The 22633-nt window shown below is 40.8% G+C and overlaps 1 protein-coding gene across 1 annotated transcript in view; it reads left to right on the top strand.

The window, feature by feature from the left end:
- The window catches only part of zranb2 (zinc finger, RAN-binding domain containing 2), a 43834-nt gene extending 36122 nt beyond the window's left edge, over window positions 1-7712 (top strand). The window contains exons 9-10 of the mRNA XM_063064223.1: window positions 4885-5052; window positions 5288-7712. Coding sequence (XP_062920293.1) covers window positions 4885-5052; window positions 5288-5351 — 232 coding nt within the window. The 3' untranslated portion in view covers window positions 5352-7712. The remainder of the gene's footprint in view (window positions 1-4884; window positions 5053-5287) is intronic.
- The last annotated feature ends 14921 nt before the right edge of the window (window positions 7713-22633 follow it).

The raw sequence follows: 22633 nt of genomic DNA, 5'->3' as shown, positions 1-22633 counted from the left end.
GCAGTGTGACATGTGATGAGGATGTTAGGAGAATTCGAGGTGACTTGGATAGGCTGGGTGAGTGGGCAGAAACTTGGCAGATGTGAATAAGTGTGAGGTTATTCACTTTGGGAGCAAGAACAGGAAGGCAGATTATTATGTGAACGGTGTGGAGTTAGGTAAGGGAGAAATGCAAAGAGATCTAGGAGTACTTGTTCATCTCTGAAGGTGAATGAGCAAGTGCAGCAGGCAGTGAAGAAGGCTAATAGAATGTTGGCCTTTATTGCAAAGGGATTTGAGTACAAGAGCAAGGAAATCCTTTTGCATTTGTACAGGGCCCTGGTGAGACCACACCTGGAGTATTGTGTGCAGTTTTGGTCTCCAGGGTTAAGGAAGGACATCCTGGCTGTGGAGGAGGTGCAGCGTAGGTTCACTAGGTTAATTCCTGGGCTGTCCGGACTGTCTTACGCAGAGAGGTTAGAGAGACTGGGCTTGTACACGCTGGAATTAAGGAGATTGAGGGGGGGATCTGATTGAGACATATAAGATTATTAAGGGATTGGACAAGATAGAGGCAAGAAATATGTTCCAGATGCTGGGAGAGTCCAATACCAGAGGGCATGGTTTAAGAATAAGGGGTAAGTCATTTAGGACAGAGTTGAGGAGGAACTTCTCCCAGAGAGTTGTGGAGGTGTGGAATGTGCTGCCTCAGAAGGCAGTGGAGGCCAATTCTCTGGATGCTTTCAAGAAGGAGCTAGATAGGTATCTTATGGATAGGGGAATCAAGGGTTATGGGGACAAGGCATGAACCGGGTATTGATAGTAGATGATCAGCCATGATCTCAGAATGGCGGTGCAGGCTCGAAGGGCCGAATGGTCTACGTCTGCACCTATTGTCTATTTCTTTGAGAGGGAGGGGTGAGTTGCATGACTTAAGTGTTAAAGTAACTATTTGGAATTACTTTTGTAAACTTTATTGGCAGTAGATCCAAAATGTTCGAGTGAAAATGCTATTAGCCTCAATGTAATTTTCTTAGATTATTCCCATCTTCGTCTCTTTATTCTTCCTCAATTATTATCCTCCATATTCCAGAATGAAAGGAACCACAGAACACTTATAACAAAATGATCTTGCATCAAGAAGAGTAGGTTTATTGAGATCTTTTATGTTTTCTGTTCTTCCTTTATTGAGTTTGTTTGATTTTAGAAATCATGAAACATTTGGAAAAACTTACTGTCAGATTCTGTGCAATTTACCATTTCAGTTTTTTTGTGGATTTGTCACCATTTGAATTTGTGAAAATACAGTTGTATTTCTAAAGACCTTCACAGTTTGCGTTTCTTCAATAAGTAGAGTCTTATCCATCCAGAAGATCATCTCATTTGGCAAAATCATCAGAATTTAAATGTTGTTTCTGTATGAGCACTTTCACCACTACTGCCTTTATAGCATTAAGGAACCTCAAAGCTTTATGAAGCTTTAAAGTGCTTTATCATTTTTTGGCTTTCACTATTTTGGTTATTTGTATAAAGACTTTCACTGGTTAGTTTCTTGCATCCTTCTGGAGAGTGATCAGTGCAACATATGCTCAACTTGTTGTTCTGTCCCTCCCACACCCGGAGACAAATTTGGCATCAAACCTTATTTAAATAGAAACTGTGATCCGCAGGTGACAAATGGTCAGATTGATGCAATTTTCCTTGCGTAGGGTTCCCATACTAAGCATGGTAAGGTCCTGTGGGACTAATCCTGCTCTGGCCCAGATTATTTTGTCAGGCAAACTTTTAAAACTTAATTGATTTTTTTTTACTGACACAGCTTACTAGGGATCTGGGCATGGAAAAACTCATGGCACTTGAAGTGAAACCTGTAGACTTGAGAGCTGTGAAGTATAAGTAGTCGAAATAACTTCAGCAGTGATGTGACGGCTTGACTGGCTCCTGTGTCATAAATTTCTGATCTTAATTCAGCTGCTCAGAACTTTGTGAAACATACTAAGAAAAATCTTTGATTTTGTACTTGGTCTTTCAACTAATGTAAGATCTTGTATTCATAGACTAGCAGCTGAGTTTCTGTTTGCATGTGAAATCTGTTTGCCATTTGTAAGTCTTAGTAATAAAATGCTTTGATCATCGGGGGTAGCCAGGTGCTCATCTCAAGACCTTCAACTAAGTATATTTCAAATGTAAAATTGATGCCCATTAATCACATTTCATCCTTCACAATTTAAAACAATCTGTTCCATCTCCAAAGAATAGAGCAGAGACTGAGATCAATGTTCAGATTTTAACCTATGGAAATTTGAATACTGAGTGGGGTGTGAAACAAGCAGGGAAGATCATGGAATGGCTGGAATGAGTAATGGTGAATGGGAATTGGGAATGAGTGCAATATTTAAGTTGCTGTTTGGAGGGTAATGTCAACTGGAGTTGCAGGGAGGTGACTCTAAAATGGGCAAGTAAGAGAAGCTAATGATTGGGTACTATAAATAATTCATTTCAGTAACTTAACACTTACCAACATGTTTCATAAATTAAATCTGATATTAACAGTAGAAAATTGCCTGTTACATGATTTCTTTGTAATGTTGCTTGTAATCTAGAATTGTACCACAGTACTTGAAAGTGATTGATGTTTTCTGTTATTGGAGAACATCTGGTTCGGTTTGCTATTTCCCACAATAATAGCATTAAGAGAAAAATAAAGATGGCAAAGTTAATGTTCCAGGTTAATATAGTCCTAGAAAAAGGTGCTTCCTTTTTGAAGCTGATTGCATAAATTTATAATACGTACTATATTCAGTAATCCTTTATCCTATAACATAAGAAATAAGGAAAAAAATCATCTGTAAAGTGTAGTATATGGTAGTTTTTGTATGATAAAGGGCTTGAGCTCAGAATTTAATGTTCTACAATGTGCATTCCTTTGCTAGTTCATATTAAATTCAGTAGGTGGCTCTGCTGTACTTACAGGAAATAGTTCAGCATTTGATTCATGGACTTTGGGAAGTTGTTATGTTCTGTTTTATTTATTACATTAGAACAACACAGAGGTGGGTCCCTCAGCCTACCTTGTCTGTGCTGACCATGATGCCAATCTAACTAATCCCATGTGCCCATCTTAGACCGTAAAACATAGGAGCAGAATTGGGCCCATCCAGTTGGCGCCTCCATTCAATCATGACTGATACTTTTTTTCCCTTCCTCAGTCCCACTCCCAGACATCTTACATAGTCTGTGATGCCATGGCCAATCAAAACCTATCAATCCCCACTTTTAAATACAGCCAGTGACCTGTCCTCCACAGCTTCCTGTGGTAACAAATTCCACAAATTCACCACCCTTTGGCTAAAGAAATTTCTCCACGGCTGTTTTAAATGGATGCACCTCTATCTTGAGGCTGTGCCCTCTTGTCCTAGACTCCCCCCACCATGGAAAACATCCTGTCCACATCTACTCTGTCCAGGCCTCTCAACATTTGAAAAGTTTCAATGAGATACGCCCCCCCCACCCATCCTAAACTGCAGCAAGTACAGTCCCAGAACCATCAAACGTTCTTCATGTGATAATCCTTTCATTCCCAGAATCATCCTTGTGAACCGCCTCAACCCGCTCCAATACCAGCACATCTTTTCTTAATGAGGGGCCCAATAGTGTTCAGAATACTCAAGCTGAGACCTCACCACTGCCGTGTATAAAACCTCAGCATCACATCCCTTTGAAATGAATGCTAACATTGCATTTGCCTTCCTCACCACTGACTCAACCTGCAAGTTAACCTTTAGGGTGTTCTGCACAAGGACTCCCAAGTCCCTTTGGCATGAAATAAATGTGGAGATAACTTTCTAAACTGGAAGAAAATCCAAAAACCTGAGATGCAAAGTGCATGGCCATGCATTTTCCAACATTGTATTTCATTTGCCACTATCTTGCCCATTCTCCTAATCCATGTCCTCCTGCAACCTTCCTGTTTCCTCAACACTAGCTGCCCCTCCACTGATCTTCATATCATCAGCAAACCTGGTAGCAAAGCCATCTATTCCATCATCTAAATTATTAATATACAGCATAAATAGAAGCGGTCCCAACACCAGCCCCTGCGGAATATCACTAGTCACAGGCAGCCAACCAGAAAAGCATCCTTTTATTCCCACTTGCTGCCTCCTACCAATCAGCCAGTGCTTTCCATCATGCCAGTAACTTTCCTGTAATACCATGGGCTCTTAACTTGGTAAGCTGCCTCATGTATGGCACCTTGTCAAAGGCCTTCTGAAAGTCCAAATATACAACATCCACTGCATCCCCTTTATCTATCCTTGTAATCTCAAAGAATATCAACAAGTTCGACAGGCAAGATTTTCCCTCAAGGAAACCATGCTGACTTTGTCCTATCTTTTCCTGTGTCACCAAGTACTCCATAACTTCATCCTTAACAATTGACTCCAACATCTTAAGTGAGAAAACAATGTTAAAAGCAGAAGTCTCAGACTTAATAAATGGGAGAAATAAAATGGGTGGGGGGAGATTAGATAGAGATGCTGCTTACTATCCCAGGATTGAAAAACTTTGAACCCAGGTTTCTTTACTTCTTTGCCAAATTGACTTCTTGCTAGGTATATGGAACTCTGCCCTTATAAGACAACTGCACAGCTGCATCTATGTGATTATTTCTAAACTGCTAACATTGTTTCTGTTGTCTGCACAACAGGGAATATCTTCACAATTTTGTTTCTGCTTTTTTAGAGGCCTTAATGAAATTATTTGCTGCTTTTTGGGTTATCATAATGGTATAACATTTGCAGTGAAGTCTCCAGTAAAGTTAAAACAAACTCAAATGTAGCCTTTTAATGTTTTAGAATGTTATTTGGTATAGATCTAACTTTCTTCCAATCAATCAAAATCCAGCTCCAGATCACGCCGGGGGTCATCATCTCCAAGGAAGAGGTCGCGCTCAAGTTCTCGATCATCAACTTCCTCTGAAAGAGGGAAAAAACGAAGTCGCTCCAGATCATCGTCCTCCAGTGGCCGCAAAAAAACTAGACGTTCTGACTCGAGATCTTGGTCTGCAGAAAGGTTTGGGCATCTGTAGAATAAGATTAGCATACAGGGTTGATAGATTTTAATAGGATTGCAGAAGCTATCAAATTTTAAGAAACTTTTTTAAAGAGTTAAAATTAATATTTCAGGTTGTTCCTTCACACAGGTTTTGAGCTATATAATATAAGCAATGCATTTTTAGATGGGTTACTTGTAAGATGTATCTTAAACTCAGGTTTGCACACCTCGCTGATGTTTTTGTCTTTTGCAGGCGCAGTGGATCGTCTTCTGGATCCTCTCACTCAGGCTCCCGTTCAAGTTCTAAGCAGAAATAATATTTTAACAACTACAGTTTTTTTTTAAAAAAAAACAATTTCTGGAAAATGCATGAAGACTTATTTTAAAGTTATTAGTGTCTTGAGCAAATTAACCTGATGTTGTGAAACATTTAAAAAAAACTGGACATGTGTTCTGATGAAGTCTTGCTGATGTAATCTTAAACCTTTTTGTTGCTTTAAGGAGTGTTAGAAATTGTACCCAGGTGTATTTAAGGAGTATATTAAGCCATAATAGTGTTTTTGAAGAATTATACATCTGATTTTGATGCATTCTCTTTAAAAGTCTATAAAGGCAAGTAGTTATTGAATGGCGTGGTCTAAAGATTTAAGAGTGTCGAGCACTTCTCTTCATGTTTCAGACCACCAGTAACTCATGATGGAAGAGCTGGTGGCTTTTTTTATGAAAAGAAATATTCAAGGGATGGGAAATCCTAAGAAGGTTGTTGTTCAGATTAATTTGCTCACCAAACTAGCATTCCAGGCTAACAAATATTTGCCACGTTTGTTATACATCAATTCTCCTACTAGAACTTGGAGTCTTTAGCCATTAATTCTCAATGTGCTTGTTATTGACCTTTGTGCTTTTTGCAGTTTGTTATTTAGCTCCCAGTCACATGCTGACTTCTGTGGGAAAGTTGTGTGCAAAATGATCTTCAGTTTGTCAACTTTTTTGTGGAACCATTAAGACAGCACAACAGTGTTGAATTTAGTGATAATAGGGTTTTATCCCACCACCTTCTCCCCCCCACCCCAGACTGAATTGTTTCTATATTATTAACCTTTCAAAACCTTGTATGCCTTATGTTAGTTGCAAAAAGACTTTGTAGCTTTCCATTTTCTTCTGAACGGTGGATAACATTTTTTCAGATCTACAGCCTTAGCAAATTTTTCAGTTTTAGTTTGTGTTCAATTATCTTTAAAACAAATAATTAAAACCTCAGACCTACAACACCATTGGTTATTTGGGGATCCTTGAAAAGAGAAGATTTTCACTCTATTCTAGAATTAAGCATAGTTTTAAATTGTGAAGAGCTTACAGTTTAGCATAATTTTGCCCTGAAGTTCAGCCTGTCATAGTAACTACAGCTATGTATAAATATAGCAATGTGCCATGGTACTGTAGAGATGGAGAGGGCTGTTTTAGTTCCCCTTTTGGGGCAGAATAGAATAATAACCAGGGCTTTACACGTCCTGGGAAGTGGGCGATAATTTTAATGCATACTAACAAAAGTAACGTCATTTTTTTTTAAACGCTGTCGGCTTAAATGCATTAAGGCATAGCACCTTCATTCTTTAAATGTTTTAAAATGTTAGTCAAAATTAAGAATATTCTTTTTGATCGATTGCCTTCTGTTCTTGACGAATTATGGCTTAATATAGCTCTTCATTCTTGACCTGGTTGCAAATAAATGGTGTTAGCACCATCATGCAGAAGCTCTGGTCTTCTGAACTCTCTGGCTTCAGTACAGATAGTAGAAACAGGTAAGTATTCTGGAAACAAAAATTCTACAAGTACTTGGTTTACCAAGTAACTGCCTATCTGGTGTAATTGTGGACAATGTTTTTTTCCTCCCAAATCTTTGTTTTGTTATCTTACAGGAACCAGACATGTTAGGCAAGTAAGGGTTTGCTTTTATAAGGAGCAAGGCACCTTATTGTATTATTGTTCTAGTTTTGTAAAAAATTTATAGTTTTAATCTCTTTAACACCTTCTTTCAGAACCAGCAAGTCTGCACGACCATTTCTATTTGTAGTTCGTATAAGTCAACTTGAACAGGTGCCTGCTATCTATTGATGTGTTTTGGGATTCAGCTCTGGAAATATTTGAAGATCTGAGTTTTGCAGAATTCCTCTAAGCATAGACTTTTGCAATATGACTTTCATGAGCAACAAGATCTACACACAGTGACATATAATGTGCAAAATTAGTTAAATTTACAACCTTGCAGAAAGACGTAAATTGATAAGGTGACTTTCATCACTTTCAAGACTGTAGTTTTATCAAAACCAGTGAAATGCTGAATTCTTTAGAATTTTTCTGTCTTCAGATTTTCACCACCTGGAGTATTGCTGTATTTAGAAAAACAATTAGCTGAGCCTTAATTGCTGATATCTGGGTAGGGCTTTGACAATTTTATTAGTCGTAAGTTTTGGCTATTGGTAAATGGTAAAAGTGACAATTAATTTGCTTAAGGTCATCAGCTCATTCATCTAGTCCTCTATGTAATAGTTTCATTGGAAACGAAAGCCCTTTGTAGACCATGTATGTAAATACTTACAATGGTACTTTATCACATGTCTTGTTCAAGCACCAATAAAAAGAAATAAGTGGTTTGAACTGTATCTTGATTTAATTTGTTTTAAATATTTTGTAAAAGTAACATTAGTGATGGGTCTTTGGTTTGTTAAATGAGACCAGTACTCCCCACCTTGAAGAATTTTGATAAAATTTGTCCAGTTTCAGTCTGTATGGCATAATTTCTCAAGATAATTTTAATGTTTGTGATTAACATGATTCTATTAGTCAAGATACTGAAGAGCTGATAATGATCTGTTTATGTGTTTGGGTAGGCTGCACACTTCTGGGTACCACACAAAGGATTCGATACTATGGAGAGCAACAAGAGATTTTTCAGGCAGACAATATAACATTCTTAAAGGGTTCAGTAAGTTAGATGTGAGCAGAAACTCTGCATTTAACATTGTTTCCTCATTTTTTTCCCCTTTAATGAAGATCTTTGGAACCAGAGTTTGTTTTCAGTTGCAGATGGTTTGTTTACCCTGAAATGAGGAAAACAATGTTCCATAGATGATGAACCTGGAATTCTCTGCTTGCAGGGCTGGGGACAGCCATTCATCAATGTTTTCAATACAATCAGATCTCTGCCAGTTAAAGGGAATTAGAAATACAGAAGGATAATGGTGTTCAGAAGACAGCTATGATCTTGAATGACAGAGCAACCTTGAGAGCTAAAATATCCTACTCGTCTTTAATGTGCATAATTAATATGTTCTAAACTAGGATTAGGGAGGTCAAGTATTGGACTGTAGTTATCAGTGGCAGGTTGCTGACTCCAGTTTACATCTCCAACTTTTCCTTTAAATCTTGAATTGACATTTCATTTGTACTATCTTCACACTAGAGGTCATAAAGCTGAGGTTTCCAGATATTTCTGTAGCCCTGTTTGCATATGTGGAATTTACTGAAGAATAGGCCATTTGGTTTACTTATCTATAGTACATGTGGCTGTACACTGTCTGCATAACTTTTTGCATGTGCTTGCCTATATTGTTGAATGTAACAGGGTGATCATCTAACCTGCATGACAAGTTCCACATTCTTTAGTAAAGCAGGCAGTTGTGATTTACTTATTTATTTTTTTAACCACAGTTCCTTGGTCTCATACTGACTAATATAAGCCAACAAACTGGTCATGTATGTGCAATTGCTTGGGTAGTTAGTTGGAACTTGTAATAAACAGAAAATGTCTTTAATATTTGAATTTTGCAGATGACACTGTTCTGTCAGCCCCTAATTCTCACTTGGCAGATTCTATTTTAGGCTGTCCCTCTGTGACTATCATTTCCATGCTGTAATCACTCTTATTCCCCTATGCTGTGAGAATTTTGGGGAGTTGGGCCGCCTTGCTGGCAGAGGTCCATTCTGAATCTGGCTGAGAGTCAGGGCTGCATGTTGCCCAGTCCAGCACAGATGTGAGGAGAGGAAAATATTCCCTTTCTCTTGGGACATTTGTTTGTAAAGAATAAGGGTTGAGGAAAGATAGCAGCTGGTTCTCAACAGGAGTCAAAGATTTTTTAATATAAAATATATGTAATAGAGATTATGAATTGAATTGTCTTTATTTCTTACATCTTTCACATACATGAGTAAAAATCTTTACGTTATGTCTCCAAATATGCAATCATAGTTATTATAAATAGAACAGTCAATGTAATATAGAGTACACTCAAGTCAGCGTGAATTCATCAGTCTGATGGCCTGGGGGATGAAGCTGTCCTGGAGCCTATTGGTCCTGGCTTTTATGCTGTGGTACCACTTCCTGTATGGTAGTAGCTGGAATAGATTGTGATTGGGGTGGCTCGGGTCCCCAATGATCCTACGGGCCCTTTTTACACACCTGTCCTTGTAAATATCCTGAATCATGGGAAGTTCACAACTACAGATGCGCTGGGCTGTCCGCACCACTCTGCAGAGTCTGGCGATTAAAGGAGGTACAGTTCCCATACCAGACAGTGATGCAGCCAGTCAGGATGCTCTCAATTGTGCCCCTGTAAAAAGTTCTTAGGATTTGGGGGGCATACCAAACTTCCTCAACCGTCTGAGGAAAAAGAGACGCTGTTGTGCCTTCTTCATCACACATCGGGTATGTATAGACCACGTGAGGTCCTCGGTGATGTGGATGCCGAGAAACTTGAAGCTGTTTACCTTCTCAACTCCAGATCCATTGATGGCAATACAGGTTAGCCATCTACATTCCTCCTGTAATCCACAACCAGCTCCTTTGTTTTTGTGACATTGAGGGAGAGGTTGTTTGATTGACATCACTGTGTCAGAGGGATGACTTCTTCCCTATAGGCCACCTCATTATTGTTTGAGATAAGCCCAATCAATGTAGTGTCGTCTGCAAATTTAATTAGCAGATTGGCGCTGTGGATGGTGATTCATGGGTATACAGGAAGTAAAGGAGGGGACTCAGTACACAGACCCGAGGGGCTCCTGTATTGAGAGTCAGAGGGTTGGAGGTGAGGGAACCCACTCTTACAACCTGCTGGCAATCTGACAGGAAGTCCAGGTTCCAGCTGCACAAGGCAAGGTCAAGGCTAAGCTTATCACCCCAACTGCAAACTGCTCCAGCTGCTACTATCCAGGAAACAGTACCACAGCATAAAAGCCAGGACCAACAGGCTCCAAGACAGCTTCTTCCACCAGGCCATCAGACTGCTTAATTCAAGATAACGCAACTGTATTTCTATGTTATATTGATTATCCTGTTGTACCTATTTATTATGAATTACTATAATTGCACATTTAAATGGAGGCGTAAAGATTTTTACGCCTTGTGTGTGTGAAGAATAGAAGTAAAGTCAATTCAATTCAATAATGCTTTACTACTCTCTGGTATTAAAATTGACATGAGGGTTGGAGTTGTAGATAGGGTTGTATTAGGTTACAGCGAGACATTAACGGTGCAGAGCTACGCTGAGAAGTGGCAGATAAAGTTCAGTTTAGAAAAGTGTGACATAATTCACTTTGGAAGGTTGAGTTTGAAGGAAGAATACATAGTTAATTTAAAAACGCAAACGAGGAAATCTGCAGATGCTGGAATTTCAAGCAACACACATAAAAGTTGCTGGTGAACGCAGCAGGCCATGCAGCATCTCTAGGAAGAGGTACAGTCGATGTTTCGGCCTGACAAAGGGTCTTGGCCCAAAACGTCAACTGTACCTCTTCCTAGAGATGCTGCCTGGCCTGCTGCGTTCACCAGCAACTTTTATGTGTGTTGCTTGCAATACATAGTTAATGGTGGAATTCTTAGTGTGGAAGATTGGAAAATGTAGAATCATTGTGGGTAGAGTTAAGGAACTGCAAGAGTTAAAAGACCCTGATGGGAGTTACATAAAGGCCCAGAGCGGTCACCAGGATGTGGGCTACAAATTACAATGGGAGATAGAAAATGCATGTCCGAACGGCAATGTTATGATAGTCATGGAGGATTTCAATATGCGGGTAGATTGGGAATATTGGGTTAGTGCTAAACCCTAAGAGAATTTGTAGAGTGCCTGTGAGATGGCATTTTTAGGGGAGCTTATGGTTGAGCCCACCAAGGGAAAGGCAATTCTGGATTGGTGTTGTGTAACTGGATTTGAATCAGAGACTTAAAATAAAGGAATCCTTCAGAGGCAGTGATCATAATATGGTAGAATTCATCCTGCAATGTGAGAAGGAGTTGCTAAAGTTAGATGTGAGTGCATTAAAGGGAATTACAGAGCCATGGGAAAAGAGTTGGACAAAGTCAATTGGAAGGGGACACTAGCAGGGATGATGGTAGAGCAGAAATGGCTTGAGTTTTGGGGAGTAATTTGAAATACACAGGATAGATGCGTCCCAAAGAAAAATTATTTTAAAAACAGGATGGCACAGCTCTAGCTAACAAGGAAAGTCAAAACCAACCAAGGCAATAGAGAGGATATATAATAGAACAAAAATTAGTGGGAATTTAGAGGATTGTGAAGCTTTTAAAAACCAACAGATGGAAACTTTATTTAAAAAACAGCCATATGGAGGGGAAAGATGAAACGTGAAAGTAAGCTAGCCAATAACAAAAAATGATAATGGTTTTCTCAGATATATAAAGACTAAAGGGGGGAGAAATCAGCGAATGTTGTGTATTTGGATTTTCAGAGACCATTGGCATGATGCCATACATGAGGCTGCAGTGTATTATGACTAAACAGGAGAGACAACAACAGGATGAGGAAGGGTAGACTAGGAACACAGGCTATATGGTGGGACGGTTGAGGAATACTGGAAGACTTTCAAAAAGATTTTCAGTGCTCAACAAAAGTATATTCCAGTTAAAAGCCAGGACAGTACAGGGGTGGTGAGAGCCAGCCGTGTGTTAACTAAGGAAATTTTTTAAAAGCATCAAACTAAAAGCTCATGCTAATAAAGTCACCAAGAGTATTGGGAAACTGGAAGATTGGGAAAGCAACACAGAGCCACTAAGCAAGCAATAAAGAAAGGGAAGATAAATTGTGAAAATAAACTAGCACAAAATATAAAACAGATAATGAAAGTTTTTATTATATAAAGCAGAAAAGGGTGGCAAAAGTGAACATGGGTCCCTTGAGGACGAGCAGGGGAATCGATATTGGGTAATGAGGAAATGGCCAAGGCTTTGAATGACTATTTCGTGTTGGTCTTCATGGTGGAGGACATGTCTAACATGCTGAAGAGAGATTATGTGGATGTGATGGGAGGAGAGGACCTCAGTCCAACAGCTATCACTAAACAGGTAGTGCTGAGTAAACTTGTGAGCCTAAGGATAGACAGGTCCCCTGGAATTTATCCCAGGGTACTGAAAGAAATGGCAAAGGTTGTAGTTGAGGCTTTGGTGATAATTTACCAAAATTCTCTGGACTCTGGGTAAGTCCCAGCAGATTGGAAGAAGGCGAATTTCACCCACTGTTCAAAAAAAAGAATAGGCAAAAGGAGGTAACTATAGGCCAGTTACTTTAACACATGTAGTTGGGAAAATGCATGAAGCAAAGAAATTAAAGAAGAAATAGCGAGGCATCTGGGGGGAAAAATTGATCCAACATGCAGACGCAGCATGTATTCAGCAAAGCCAGGTCCTGTTTGACAGACTTATTGGAATTCTTTGAGGATACAACAAGCACAGTAGATAAAGGGGAACAGATAGACATTATTTACTTGGATTTCCCAAAGGCATTCAATAAGATGCCACATTTAAAAAAAAAACTTATCTATCAAATAAGGATGCATAGAGTCAGGCTGATGTATTAGCATGTATAGAGAATTGGTTAACCAGTAGAAAGCAGAGAGTTTGAATGCATGGGTATTTCTCTTGTTGGCAATCACTGATGAGCGATGTGCCGCAGGGTTCAGTGCTGGGCCCACAACTGTTCACAATATACATCAATGATCTGGAAGAGGGGACCAAGTGTAGTGCATCTAAGGTTGCTGATGACGCTAAATTGAGTGGAAAAGCAAATTGTGCAGAGGATATGGAGAGTCTGCAGGGTGATATAGACAGGTTAAGTGAGTGGGCAAGGGTCTGACAGAGTACAATGTTGGTAAATGCACGGTCTCCACTTTGGAAGGAAAAATGGAAGATCAGATTATTATCTAAATGGTAAAAGATTACAGCATGCTGCTGTGCAGAAGGACTTGGGAGTGCTTGTGCATGAATCATAAAAGGTTGGTTTGTAGTTGTGGCAGGCTGTGAAGAAGGCAAATGGAATGTTGGCCTTCATTGCTAGAGGGATTGAATTTAAGAGCAGGGAGGTTATACCGCAACTGTGTATGGTACTGGTGAGGCCACACCTGGAGTACTGTGTGCAGCTCTGGTCTCCTTACTTGAGGAAGGATATACTGGCTTTGGAGGTGGTGCAGAGGAGGTTCACCAGGTTGATTCCAGGTATAAGGGGGTTAGGCTATGAGAGAAATTGAGTTGCCTGGGACTGTACTCAATGGAATTTGGAAGGATGAGAGGAGATCTTATAGAAACATATACAATTATGAAAGGGATAGATAAGATAGAGGCAGCAAAGTTGTTCCACTGGTAGGTGGGACAAGAACTTGGGGTCATAGCCTCAAGATTCAGTGGAGTAAATTTAGGACAGAGATGAGGAACTGCTTTTCCCAAAGAGGTGAATCTGTGGAATTCTCGGCCAAATGAAGTAGTGGTGGCTGCCTCAGTAGATATATTTAAGACAAGAATGGATAGATTTTTGCATAGTAGGGGAATTAAGGGTTTGGGGATAAGGCGGGTCGGTGGAGATGAGTCCATGGTCAGATCAGCCATGATCTTATTGAACAGTGGAGCAGGTTCGACGGGCTAGATAGCCTACTCCTTCTCCTATTTCTTATGCTCTTACCTTTCCATGGGCTCTTGTTATCAACATGGATAGAGCATTGGCTGAATGGCAGGAGGCAAAGAGTGGGAATAAAGGGCACCTCCTGATCGGGTGTTGATGACTAGTGGTGCTCTGCAAGGGTTGGTGTTGGGACCACTTTTTGAGTTTTATGTCAATGATTTGGATTACTGAGTTGATAGCTTTGTGGCATAGTTTGCAGATGATATGAAGATAAATGGAGGGTCAGGTCGTCTTGAGGAAGCGAGGAGGATGGAGAAGGATTTGAGTTAGGAGAATGGACAAAGTGATAGATTAGATTAGATTATGAAGACACATAGTCCCCTTTTATTGTCATTTAGTAATGCATGCATTAAGAAATGATACATTATTTCCTCCGGTGTGACAAACACAGGACAAACCAAGACTGAAAAAACTGACAAAACCACATGATTATACATACAGTTACAAACAGTGTAACAATATCATAACTTGATGAAGAAGTCCGTCAGCACAGTAAAGTTCAAAGTTTCTCAAATGTCCCATATCTCACGCAGACGGGAGAAAGAAGAAAAACTCTCCCTGCCATGCCGACCACAATCTGACTTGAGTCATTGGAAATCTTTGAGCTCTGATCAGCTCTCTGACACCGAGTACTGAGCGGCATCTCTGCCAAACGATTCAACCTCCTTCTCAGTTGCCAAAAGCAGGCAAGGCTGGGGATTTTGAGGCCTACCCTCCGAAAGATTCCGGACCACACAGTAACGACAGCAGTGGACGGGCGTTTCAGAAATTTCTCCGGATGTTCCTCTGTGCTTTCATGTGCATTCTCCATCAAATCAGATGGAATACAGTGTGGTAAATTGTATGGTCATTCCTTATGCTAGAAGGAATAAAAGTGTGGACTATTTTCTAAGCAGAGAGAAGATTTAAAATTCTGAGTTGCTAAGGGACTTGGGAAAGCTCATCCAGGATTCCCTCAAGGTTAACTTTCAGGTTGAGTTGGTGGTGAGGAAGGCAAATGCAATGTTAGTATTTATTTTGAGATGACCAGAATATAAAAGCTGAGGCTTTAAGGCACTAGTGTGGCCTCGCTTGGAGTATTGTGACCAGTTTTAGGCCCCTTATCTAAGAAAGGATGTACTGACACTGGAGAAGGTTCAAAGGCAATTCACAAAAATGATTCTGGAATTGAAATCTTATTAATATATATAAGCAGCATTTGATGGATCCGGGCCCATTCTTGCAGGAATTTAGAGTGGGGTGGGGGGGGGGGGGAGAGGGATGATCTCATTCAAACCTATTGAATGTTCAAGACCTAAATAGTGGATGTGAAGAGAATGGAGGCTAGAACCAGAGGACAAAACCTCAGAATGGACGGTCATCCATTTAGAATGGAGATGAGTATGAATTTCTCTAGTCTGGTGGTAGTGAATTTGTGGAATTTGTTGTCATAGGCAGCTGTGGAGGCCAGGCCTTTGAGTGTATTTAATGCAGAGATTGATTCTTGATAAGTCAGGGCATGAAAGATTATGTGGATCAGCCATGATCAAATGACAGAGCAGGCTTGATGGGACAAATGGCCTAATTCTGCTCTGACGTCTTATGGTCCTTTCTCTTTTTTTATACAAAATATCTTTATTACAAATTCAGTGCTATATATACAAAATAGTGACTAACACAATTACTTCACTACAAATAGACAATACACATTAAACCAAAACGTTTCCATCTCTGTCAATGATGGCAATTACCTCTCACGGAACCCAACAGTCCCGGAAAGCCTCTATGGTCGTCGTGGACTGTGCGTGTTCCTTCTCAATATTTACCCGGGCACGAACATACCCCCTAAACATGGCCAGGCAGTCTACTTGGGTAGATCCTTCCGCCACCCGTTTCCAATACCCACGGATGACTGTTTTTGCCAGCCCCAGGAGCAAGTTGACAAGGACATCCTCATCCCTCCATGCCCCCCTCCTTACTGGATGACTGTATATAAATAGGGTGGGGCTATGGTCTTTTCTCTTTGGAGTGAAAGGATGGGAGGTGACTTGATAGAGGCGTTCAAGATGATAGATCAAAGACATAGATCAAGTTGATAGCCAAACTATGAAAGACAGCCAAATCTATGAAAGACATAGATCAAGTTGATAGCCAAACATTTTTTCCCAGAATGGAAGTTGCTAATACAAGAGGGCATAATTTTAATATAATTGCAGCAAAGTATAGAGTGGGTGTCAGAGGTTAAGGTTTTTTTTAAGTGTGATGGGTGTATGAGACACCTAGCTGGGGTGATAGTCAAGGCAAATACATTAGGGGAATTTTAAACTCTTAGAGACACATGGATGATTGTAAATTGGAGGGAAGGGTTAGGTTGATCTTAAAGTTGGTTGAAAGTTTGGCACAACAGTGGGCCAAAAGGCCTGTGCTGTAATGTTCTGTTCTATACCAACAACAGGTGAAATTCAATTTCTAGATATGTTCTTATCTGGTTAAGCTACATTGAAGGTTGCCTGTCCAATCCTTGACCACCTTAATGTGTGCCGTGTTTCCCTATTTGAATTACAGAAGCTTGAAACAGGCCAAGTCGTGCCTTACTAATGATTGGGTTTTCCGAGGAGGTGACAGAGGCCCTGAAGAGCTTTTTGGGCATGTGAACACGCAAGAAATAGAGGGATGTGGGCATTGTGTAGGCAGAAGGGACTTGTTTGGTTGTGCATTTGATTTCTCATTAGTTGAGCACAACATTGTAGATCAAAGGGCCTGTTCCTGTTCTGTACTACTATATTGTATGTTCAAAAGTGGGTGCAGATTTAGTTGGCAATTCAGATGCATCATGTGGTGCATGTGGCAATAATAAACAAAACTGCATATTTATGAAACTATAATGGAAAATAATTGATAAGTAGTTAACAGCCCTTGGTCTTGGGAGGACCTTGAACAGAGTTGAGTTTGTCTTCAGTCTGTTGCCTTTCCTGTCTTACCATGCACACTTAACTCTCTGAATCTTTCTTCCATCTGCTTAGCTTTGTTCTGACAAAACCCATTTAACCAACATACACATAACAGTCTTTAACAGATCCCACATTCTCATTGCTGTAGTGGTTACTGCCAGAAGTGATGTTTTAGCTCCGAGGTCAGAATCTTGTGATGGTTTGGTTATTGTTTCCAGTTATCTCTTTACACGGATCATGCACGTCAGTTCTATCCCCATTCTTCAGGCATGTCTCCAAACTTGCCTTTGTTCATATCTCCGTGCTGATGCCAATTAAATCACCCATACAGATTTGGTCTAGTTGCCTTCTCCCTATGCATCTCCCCAAATATAAAACAAATAACTGATTGAACTAATAGTCATTGCACAGACAAATACACTTGTAACGAAGAGCTATTTGCGTGTCATTTTTGTTCTGCAGCATTTCCTCAGAACCAAGATCATTATCATAGTAGACAGAAATAACACCATATGCATAACTTGCATGTTAGCTGCACATTACTTCAATCTTTCATTTAGTTAAGCTTCTCATCATGATTTACAATTTTATAACTATTCCATAAATAAAAAGGTTTGCAAGTGACACAAAAATCAATTGTGTTGTTCTGTAGTGTATGATTATCCTGATAGAAGGGTAATTGTGCATTACAGAATAATACTGAACAATTGTTAAAAATGGACAGAATAATGGCCCGATTGAACTTAATACTGAAAAGTGTGAGGTAATGCTCTTTGGAAGCAGCAAAAGGAGATGACAAGCTTGAAACAAGCTAACAAGCTTGAGGTCTTGTAACATGGGAATGTGGATGTAGAAGCCAAAGGATTCCTAAAGGTGGCAGCACAAACAGATAATCAACATCAGGAAGAAGGCATGGGATGTAACCTTCATCAGGTGGGACAAAGAATATAATTTTGGAGAACATTGGTTAGACCACAGCTACATTTCTGATTGTCATATTACAGGAAAGATGTGATTACACTGGCAAAGGTGCAGAGGAGATTCATCAGGATGTTGCCTTGAGAAAAGTTAGATAAGCTTGCTTCTATGGAGCAAAGGATGGCAGAGAGGCAACCTGATAAAGGTATGGAAGTATTGAATGGGTAGATAGTAACCATCTTTCCCTGTGGTACATGTGTCTAAGACAACGTGGTGTAGGTTTAAGGAGAAAGGAAAAATTAAAGCAGGTTTGAGGGTAATTTCTTTTTGTACACAGCAGATGATATCTTGAACTTGCTGCCAGAGAAGTTGGTGGAATCAGATACAGTCACTATGTATAAGGGACAGTTCTACAGGTATTCCAATAGGTGAGGTGAAGAAGGATATTAACATAGTCTGGGTAAATAGAATTACTGTACAAGGATAATATGATCAGAGCGGATGTCATGGGGCAAAGGGCCTGTTTCTGTGCTGTATATCTCCATGACTACATGACTATGAAATTTAATTCAATTGAAATATCAGTTTAGGAAAATTTACTCTTTGGTAGTGTACCTTTGCCTTTTGTGATTGAGGGTATACAAATTAACTAGCTGAGCTGTAGTAAAGCCTTACTGTTTAATGCAGCATTTCCATCTTTAAAGCATGAGTCATTATTCTCATAATTTGCAATAGTTTTCTGCAGTCCAGAGATAACCCTATGGTAAATTTAAGTTGTTTTATTATCACGTGTAATAAGTTACAGCGCAGAACTTGAATCATCTCTAATTGCCGACGAGACATCAACCGGCTAAACTTCAGCACTCCTCTCTCCTCTTGAATCTTGCTCTTTAGAACGCACTGCCCTCCACTCTCTCCGCACCAACCACAACCTCACCATCAAACCCACAGAGGGTTGCTGTTCTAGTGTGGTGCACTGACTACCTTGCTGAAGTCAGGTGGCAACTCTCAGACATTTCCTCATACTTCATTCTTTCTTGAAGAGGACCACACTATGGACCATCATAAAACTGTGTCTGACACCATCACTGACTTCATCAACTCTAGAGTCACATCCACTGCCATCAATCTCATAGTTCCCTTACCTCACATTGGTGATTTCTACCTCCTACCCAGGTTCCACAAACCTAACTGTCCAGGAAGGCCCATTGTCTCTGCCTGCCTCTGCCCCACTGAACACGTGCTCATACATCGACTCCATTCTATCCCACTTGTTTCAGTCCCTTCCCACCTACATTTGCAACACTTCGCATGCTCTTGATCTCCTTACTAGCTTTCAATTCCCTGGCTTGAGAACCTCATTTTCATCATGGAAGTCCAGTGCCTATTCACTTCTGTTACCCAATAATAAGGCCTTAAAGCTCTCTGCTTCTTTCTCAATAAAAGAATCGACCAGTTCCCCTCCACCACCACCCTCCTCCATCTGGCAGAACTGGTCTCACTCTCAAGATTTTCTCCTTCAGCTCCTCGCACTTTCTCCACTTTCGAGGGGTAGCCATGGGCTCCAGCTATGCCTGCTTTTTTTTGTTGGCTACGTAGAACAGTCCGCGTTCCAAGCCTTCCCCAGTAATGCTACCCAACTCTTCCTCTACTACATTGGTGACTGCATTGGTGCTGCTTCATGCACCCATGCTGAGCTTGACAGTTTTCATCAACTTTGCCTCCTCCATCCTGCCCTTAAGTTCACTTGGTCCATTTCTGACACCTCCCTCCCCTTTCTCGATCTCTCTGTCTCCATCTCTGGAGATGAACTGTCGATTGACATCTTTTATATAGCTACTGATTCACATGGCTATCTTAGCTACTGTATGTCTCTTCCCACCCTGTCTCCTGTAAAAATGCTGTTCCCTTTTCTCAGTTCCTTCATCTCTACTGCATCCTTTCAGGACATCAGATGTCCTTCTCCTTAAAAGAACAGGGTTTCCTCTCTCCACCATTGATGCTGTCCTTATCCACATCTCCTCTATTTCATGGACATCCGCGCTCACCCCATCTTCCCACTGCCTTAACTGTGATAGCATTCTCTTGGCCTTACTAACCACCACATAAACCTCCGTATCCAACAGGTCATTCTCCGCAACCTCCACCATCTCCAAAGGAATCCTACCACCAAGCATATCTTTACCTCTTCCACCCCCCTCCCCCACTCTCTGCTTTCGGCAGGGATCACTCCTTCCCCATTAATCTCCCTCCTAGTACTTATCTCTGCAAGCAGCCAACCCGCCATTCACCTCATTCAGGACCCCTAATGGCGCTTCCAGGTGAGGCACCACTTCACCTGTGAATCTGCTGGAGTTGCCTATTATATCCCGTGCTCCTGATGCAGCCTCCTCTATGTTGGTGATACCTGTTATAAACCGGGGACTATTTCATCAAGCACCTCCGCTATATCCAGCAAAAGTGGAACCATCTGGTGGACCAATATTTTATTTCCAATCCCATTTCGACATGTGGGTCCATGGCTTCCTCTTTTGCCACAATGAGGTCACTCTCAGGATGGAGGAGCAACAGCTTGTATTCCCTCTAGGTAGCCTCCAACCTGATGGTATGAATATCAATTTCTCCTGCTTGTAAAATTATCTTTCCCTTTCCTCCCTTTCCTCCTCCTCCTGTTCCCCACTGGCTTACCTCTTCTCACTTACCTATCACTTTTGCTTGATGTCCCTCCTTCTTCTCTTTCTCCTATGGTCCACTCTGCTGTCCTTTCAGATTCCTTCATTTCCAGCCCTCTGCCTGTCCTGCCCACCTGGCCTCATCTATCACCTTCTAGATATTCTTCACCCACACCCCCACCTGTTTATTCTGGCATCTTCCCCCTTCCTTTCCTGTCCTGAAGAAAGAGTCTCAGCCTGAAACATCAACTGTTTGTTCATTTTAAACATGAGAAAGTCAGCTAATGTTCATTTCCAATGATACTGCCTGATCTTCTGAGTTCTTCCAGCACTTCATATGTGTTGCTTTAGATTTTCAGCAGCTGTAGAATTTCTTGTGTTTAGAGTGCAAAACTTGGCTTGCCTGCTGCCCATACAGGTGGATCCATTGCAACAGGACATAATGTAGTTCAAGGTGGAACAGTAAGAGTGCAAAGTAAAGTGTCGCAGTGCAAAGTGCAAGGTCACAATAAGATGCATTAAGCAGTCAAAAGTCCATCTAATTGTACCAGAGATCCAATCAATGGTCTTATAACAGTGGATTAGAAGCTAACCTTCAGCCTGCCAGAATGTCCTTTCAGGTATTTGTATCTTCTCTTGTGTGGGGGTTTGGGGGAAATTGGTGAGAGAATGTCTGGGTGGGTAGGAACTTTGACCACTTTGACCTGCTTTACCAAGGCAGTGAGAAGTGTAGGCAGAGACCGTGGAGAAGCGGTTGGTTTCCATGATGTGCTGAGTGGCGTCCGCAACTCTGCAGTTGCTTGTGATCGTGGGTGGAGTAGTTAATAACCCAAGCCATGATACATCCAAATAGAATGCTTCCTATGGTACATCAATAAAAATTGGTGGTGGGAGAAACTTAAAAGGGTATGGCATCCACAATGAACAGTGGGACCGACCCTAGTGAGAATTGAGAAACAGGAATTTGCATGTAGAAGCACGAGGGTTCCTGAAGGTGGCAGCGCAAGCAGATAATGTTATGAAGAAGATGTATGGGCTGTAGCTGGGACAGAGAATATAATGTTGGTGAATGTTGTTTATTGTAATACTTTATAAAATACTGATTAGGTGACAAGAAGGCGTAGGTTTAAGATGAAAGGAAGCGGTTTTAAAGGGATTTCAGGGAAATTATTTTTTTTTACACAGAGAGTGCTGCCAGAGTAGGTGATGGAATCGGATTCAGGCACTATGTTTAAGAGATATTCAGATTGGTAAGTAAAAGGAGGATATAAAAGTAGTGTGGGCAATTAGAATTACTGTACATGGACAAAAAGATCAGCATAGACATGGAAAACTGGGGGGCCTATTTCTGTGCTGCATATCTCCACAAAATCATGACTTCATGAAATCTAATTCAATTCAAAAATCAGATTGACAAAACTTTTTATTTGGTGGAGTAGCTGCTCCATTTGTGATCGAGGATATACAGTTCAAATTGCAGTTTCATCTTATTCAGGAGCTGCAAAACGTGCTTGCTATCTAATGCAGCATCTCCACCTTTGAAGCATCAGTCAGGTGTTCCCATAAATTGCATCAGCTTTCTGTATCCCAGACATGTGCCTATGGTAACAAGCTCTTCGTCCATTACAGGCTAATACACTTGTTATCATAGAGATATTTCTAGTCTGGCTTGAGCAGTCCAACCAAACAGAAGTGGGAGGTGATGACAGAGAAGAAATGATCCAAGCGATTAGTCGATGCATGGAGGGACCAGAGAATCTCCAAATGCTAGAAATATTGAGCAAAACATTTCTGGGGACTGGCACCTGCTCCATATGAAAAATGCTGGAGGAACTCAGCAAGTGAGGCAGCATCTATGAAGGAATATAAACATTTTGGGGTCTCAGCCTGAAATGTTGACCGTTTATCTCCTTTCATAGATGCTGAGTTCCTCCAGCATTTTGTGTGTGTTAGTCAGCACATGGACTAGCACTTATCAGTCCCCAGCAATGGTCACAAACACTACATCAGCTGGGGGTACCTTTCTGCCATATACCTTAGAGTTGAACATTGCCTCCCATGGCCAGCCTACTCAAAACCAGTTCTTGGGTGGAGCTGGTGCATTTTGCCCCAGTGG

This window comes from Mobula hypostoma, chromosome 12 (assembly GCF_963921235.1).
Source record: "Mobula hypostoma chromosome 12, sMobHyp1.1, whole genome shotgun sequence".
Taxonomy (NCBI): domain Eukaryota; kingdom Metazoa; phylum Chordata; class Chondrichthyes; order Myliobatiformes; family Myliobatidae; genus Mobula; species Mobula hypostoma.
The sequence above is the reverse complement of the archived record's forward strand: the minus strand, read 5'-3'. Positions and strand labels throughout refer to the sequence as shown.